Below are 6,000 nucleotides of genomic sequence, written 5' to 3'. Positions count from 1 at the left end.
GAAGGGACACACACCTGAGAGAAACATTTTCTGCAGTTTCCTTGCAGTACTAGGAGATAGGTGACAAGGCACAGACAAATTATGGGAAGTCTTTCTTGGACTGAAGGGAGTAGAGGAGTCTTGCTTTTTCTGCAGGTGAAGGTTCTACACAGTAAAATATTCCATCCTCAACAACACTGATGCTTTTAAAATGGAAATAAAAGAACTCAAAATTTCCAAGAGGATCAATTTCTCTACCGCCTGTCTCTGGGGGTCTGTACTTGAGCTTGGACAGTGTAGCGCCAGCATGCCATTCCTTATTATCACTCTCCCTTTGAGATTTGGGAATCAGTTCAGGGACTGCTCAACCGTCTTGTACCTTACTTCATCCACTGGGCCTCTGCGTCTTGTCTCCCTGAAGGAGTATACTGATCATTCCCTGTCCACCACCAGTATTGTCTTTTTTCCACTCTCTAAGCCCCAGGTGTACTTTTCTGGTAGAGTGATTACAAGTGGGGTCAAGGTCATCTTGCAGAGAGCCAGAGACTAGTTCCCAGCACTCACAACTGCCTGGAACTCCAGCTCTGGAAGATCCTCTCTCCTCTTTTGACACCTGCCCTCACATGTACATACCTATTCACCCCCACTACGCATAAGTAAAACTCCAATAAATTTTAGAAAGACTTATGTTAACGAATGCAGACAATGCTGTCTTCTACAGGCAGGAGAGAGGTTTTCACTTCACTACAGTTTTCTGCGGAAGGTTGCTGTTGAGTACATTCAGACTTAGAAGTCTGAGTTCCACCATAGTCACTTTAAGTATAAAGGAACTGCAAGCCTCAGATACTCTAAGAGAGTCCCCTTGCTGTTTTCGAGTGTTTTGATAGATTCGGTACTTAGAATACGCTTGTCTACAAGCCTATGAAAGATCACAGAATATTCTAACGCCGCTTTTCTGATTTCTGTTCCATTTTCGGAGCTCCTCCGAGTCCATGGATGGAGATGGAATGAGCCCTGGTGTTCTGCAAGCTGCAGGAAGAATTCGAGCAGGGCAGGGGAGGTTTAGGAGCAGAGGCGCAGCAGGAGCCCGGGGCAGCGCTTGCCTGTTTCCTCCCAGGCTGCGGTGGTGAGCGCGGCAGGGCGGGTGTTTATGCGCGTCCTAGCAACCGCACGCGCTGGTGTACCGGTGCCCGGCGACACTGCAGGTGAGTGGCCGCGATGGCTTGCACCGCGATGGGGCTCGCAGCCTGGATTTCCTTCGGGCCTCTCTGTCTCTTTCATCTCTTCCCCGTTGTTCTGCGTCCCTCTTGGTCCAACTGTGGTGCCTCTTCAACCCGCTCAGATCTTTCTCTCACCCTTTCCTCAGCCTCCCTAGTCCCTCTGAGGTCTTCTTCCTACCTCTTTCATCCTCTTGGTTCCTCTCCCTTCACTCGCTTTCCTGCTGCCCACGAGCTGGCCTTCCCCTCCTCCTTTCCTGTCCATTCCCAGTCTCCCAATGTGGTCCCCCTCTGCCCTCTGCTTGGCCTTCTGCTCTCACCTTGACCTTCTCTGCCCACCGCCCACCGCCCACCTCTTTCAGCACCTCCACCACCACATCAGGGCACTCAGAGCTCCAGCCTCGGGTTAGGGTTTGAAATGTGCCCCCTCTGTGCCTGGGTCCTCATATCTTCATGCCACAGGGTCGAGTTAAATCGCACCTTGTTCATCAGTTCTGAAACTCCTTTTGCTACTTTTGCTGAGTAGTTTCTTCATGCACAGAGTGGCCACTCATGCCTGACTCTCCATAGATGACACACTTGGAGATTTACGTAGTCTCTCAGAGAACTGGATTTGTTACAGAGATTATTTTCAAAATTGTTCCGTTTTGTTAATAATAAAGGGAGCTCGTGGGTAGCATAAAAGCAAAATCCTATTAGAGTTAAGAAAACTAGTAATTAGTCATTACAATTTTGCGAACACACGTATATTTTGTTCCTTTCTAACTCTGAACTTAGAAACATTAATTCAGAGATATGTGTCATGTATTTGCTATAGCCGTTAAGGTTAAAAAAATAAACTAATGGATTGCCGATAATGGGGCTGGGGGACACTATAGTAGTTGCTTGTTTGAACATCACCTGTTTTCTTTTTTCCCCTAAGAGTACTGCTCTTGCTTTTGGGATTGTCCCAGAGTCTAAGGCATTCTTAGGGCTCCAGCTAATGCTCTACAGAGGTTGTCCATTGCTGGGCTCCTTGTCGTTGAATGAGAAAAGGAATCTACATAGATTTAAATGTGAGTTGAATTTACATTTCTATAAAATTTATCATGAGCAAAAGAACTCTCTGCACGTCTTAGTTCCTTTTAAAGTGTCCTCTAAGAAGTCCCCAGAGTGTGGCCTGACCGCCACAGTCATGTGTAATCTATCATTTTTCTTTAGAAAGATTGAAGGGAAGAAACGGTGCAGACACGTTCTGAAGCAAGGGTTATACTTACAATTAAATAGAGGCAGACTGTACACTGAAACTCTTCTGGATAGACAAAGCATTTGCACATTCTATTGTTTGTACTTAGTCTCAGAACACTAGGGAATGAAAGTGTCAGGCACACATGCTCATGCATTTGACATCAAAGCATTTTCCTTTAACTAGCAAGAGAAAAAGAAATCACAGAAAAATCCGTACATTGCATTTTGCCTTAACTAACCACCCCCGTTGTGTGTGTGTGAGAGAGAGAGAGAGAGAGAGAGAGAGAGAGAGAGAGAGAGAGAGAGAGAGAGAGAGAGAGAGAGAGAGAGAGAGAGAGTCAGAAAGCCGAAAGCCTGAAGGGACAGAGACTCACAGGAAAGTGATTTTCTACAACACCTAGATATTGTAACAAATACCTAGTAATGACACCTTAGTGTTCTAAAACCAAGAGTACAGATAATAAATAACCTTACATAGGTAATATAAGTTTAAACATAGGTAATGCTCTGTGAAGGAAAAGAATTGTAAATGTTTAGGCATCATTATACTAGACTATCTTAAGGAGTTATCCATCGTGAGATGGAATTACCTGAATGTGGTATACCTCCAAACTCAGGATGACACCAGTGTGTCAGAATGGAACTTAAATTTTGTGGCTGACATTGTCATGGTAGTGTGATTTCACAAGGCATCTGAGCTCTTGACTAAAACTCCATGTAGAGCAAAGTATGCAAACGTCAGTTTCAGTTATATGACATCCCCAATCCTGAGATATCCAGTGTACATTAAAACTGTGAAAAGTTTTTTTGTGACTTTCCTAAAGTTGAGGGAGATTTTAGGCTGTGGTATTGCTTATCTGAAGTTTTCTAAATACCAAAGATTTTCAGCAGAATTCTCCTTCTGGGCATTCTTAGGCATAAGAAGAATATTTGTATCCTTGGCACTCACCACTAAATGCCAACAATGTCTCTTCCTGTCATTTGGTGACTATGAATAGACATGTCTATAGTATTACTGCCCTGCATCCCAGCAGGAAATGGTCCCATGGAGAGAGCTGCAGGACTCCTGTAATTGGATTTCAAATTTTAATATGATGTAGAAAGTAAAATCTCCACTATTGTGTCAAACCTTGTGTTTCAAAGCCTTTGTTAAAATGACAGATAAGAAAAGCTCTGTTTATTTGTATTTAATTTTATGGCCATCTGATATTCTGGAGGGAAGGTTTTAACAGGTTTTACAAAATATAGATGATCTTTAAACAATACTACCATTGTTAATAAGTTGTTACTTTGTTCTTATTTAATGTTTCAGGTAGTCATTTTTTTAAAATCTCCTTTTACATACTAATTTCTGTTAAGCCAAAGTAAAATATTTTATTTTGATTTGTTTTAATTTTCTTGCTACACTATTTTGATAACAGTTTAGATAAATAGACTAAAAAGTCTCTGCTGTGTCCCTACATCTGTCACATAGTCTTAAGAAAGTAGATTCTATTTTGCACATGATCTACAAGCAGGGGATATGGGACTCCCTCAGATGCCCTGAATTGCACTTACTTTGGTCAAACATTAAGTATTTAATTCACAACAATTCACAATCCCACTTTGATCCTATTTTGCATTAACCCCAGAGGCATGTGAGAAACTTAAGACTCTTGGAAGAGGGCTTGTCTGCCTTCACTGCACCCGTGCAGACACTATTACTGTAAGAAAGTCAGAACAGCACATTTAGTTTAATTGCTTAATTCTAAATGATGTGTGGCTCAGATCAAATATGCGCGTCTCACTCAAACCCCCAGCCTCCATCAGAGCTGGGAAGCAACACTCTTACTCTTACTGCCAACCTCCCCTGATTCTCTTTTTCCATTCTTGAAGTTCTCTTTTTGAGCTTTCTGTCCAGCTGTTCTTTTTCTTAGACTCTTGGAAATTACAAGACATTATTAATTTTAGGGTAGGCTGATACTGGAAACTCCTTCAATACAAGTCAGTTTTATGTAGTGATGCTTAGCTGTTTTATTGCATTGAATAATGGTTAGTTTAACAATATAGACTGTAAGTTGAATAGTACTAGTGTAAAATCTTGAAGACGAAAAAATGTTCATGTGAGAATGTGGAAGCCTCTAACTCCTTCTATTTTGCTGTAGTGCGTGTTCTGAGCTTGACTCAGAGTATTAACAGACCCATGGGTGTGGCGTTGACCAGATCCGCACAGTGGACTGCCGCGGGGTACGAGACAGGAACCCTGGAGATCACCCCTCTGAACGAGTCAATATTGAATGAAATTACTAAGTTTATGGAGTCTTTTATTCATAAATATCCCCAAGAGGCAAAATTTGTTTTTGTAGAACCACTCGAGTGGGAAACAAATTTGGAGCCCTCAGCATTTGAATCAGGTTATATTGTCAGGTAAGCTACTTAATGGCTTCTAAAATTTAATAATAACTCTATTTACATTTTCACTGACTGGCTAAGGGGTTGGGCCTAATTAATAATCCCCAAAATGGGGGTTGCAAAGTGGAGATACATAGAAAACTTAAAGATATTTCAGGTGGCAAAAAAATGAGATTTATCTCATTTTAATGTAAATGTCATTTCTTTTTGATGGATGCATTTTCCAGATCTCAGTTTCCATTGTCTGATCCTTTTTCCTGCTCACATTCCCACTCATCTGTATGACCTTCTGGATATTAATAGTTCCTGGTTTGTGATGCCTGATATAGCCAAATCCTTATAGTATTTAACTATCTCATTCTCTAGAATGGCAAGAGGAGGGTGGAGAATTTTGCTCAATACAAGAGAAAAAGACCCATGTTTTGTGTGTGAGAGACATGTGCTTTGCTAATAATTCTACCCGTGGTCCTTAAGGAGAAACTCTTAGGAAAGAGTCTTTCAGATATGAGATTTATAAAGATTCTGCCTCTAGCTCAAAGAGTGAGATATCAGTTCATCTCTTTTGGATATGTGTGTGTGTGTGCATGCTTATGTATATGAATATATAATAGCCAATATTAGATATGCATATATGAATCACTGTATGCTGTGTTTGAGTAGTAAGCAGGCACAGGTGTGTATTTACTTGAGGGAGCACTGTCACTTAGTTATGCAGCTTGGTCACTCTCTTTCCTGTGACCTGCCCCCTTTCGAGGTTTACTTTCTCTCTTAAAGACAGATCACATAAAAAGCAATTTCCGAGCTCACTGAAGCTCCTTGCAGATAGCTTTCCTCTTTCTCTTGGGATTATTTGGACAAGAAAGTCAAGATTTCATTTTCACAATTGCAAATCCATTCCTGAGCTGCACTGAAGAGCTCTTTAGTGCCATGTCTCCCTTTTCTGTAGTTTTGCATTTTTAATGGTGCGGTGAATATTTGCCAAGGGTCACTATCTGCCCTAGTGTTCCTCATTTGTATATTACTGCCTAATTCTTGGTTACTTCAATTTTTTTTAATTTTGAAAGATGAACTCAGCTGCAAAACCAAGTAGAAACACATTAACTACTTTGTACAAAGATGGTTTTACAGCAGATGACAGAAGAATTGTCATCATATCTGGCCTCTGCACTACTTATACGTGCCAAGT

General features: G+C 41.3%; 1 protein-coding gene across 3 annotated transcripts in view; it reads left to right on the top strand.

Moving 5' to 3' along the window:
• Positions 1-19: 19 nt before the first annotated feature.
• Odad2 (outer dynein arm docking complex subunit 2) overlaps positions 20-6,000 on the top strand; it is a 147,300-nt gene continuing 141,319 nt past the window's right edge. The window contains exons 1-3 of one of the 3 annotated variants that reach the window (XM_040755254.1): positions 20-1,184; positions 2,119-2,251; positions 4,568-4,829. In XM_040755254.1, the coding sequence (XP_040611188.1) occupies positions 2,179-2,251; positions 4,568-4,829 (335 nt within the window). In that variant the 5' untranslated portion in view covers positions 20-1,184; positions 2,119-2,178. The remainder of the gene's footprint in view (positions 1,185-2,118; positions 2,252-4,567; positions 4,830-6,000) is intronic. The other 2 variants (XR_005880642.1, XM_040755252.1) reach the window with 2 other exon arrangements.

This window comes from Mesocricetus auratus, unplaced genomic scaffold (genome assembly GCF_017639785.1).
Source record: "Mesocricetus auratus isolate SY011 unplaced genomic scaffold, BCM_Maur_2.0 Super-Scaffold_100013, whole genome shotgun sequence".
In the NCBI taxonomy this organism is placed as follows: Eukaryota; Metazoa; Chordata; class Mammalia; order Rodentia; family Cricetidae; genus Mesocricetus; species Mesocricetus auratus.
Note: the sequence above shows the minus strand (reverse complement) of the source record. Positions and strands in the feature narration are given on the sequence as shown.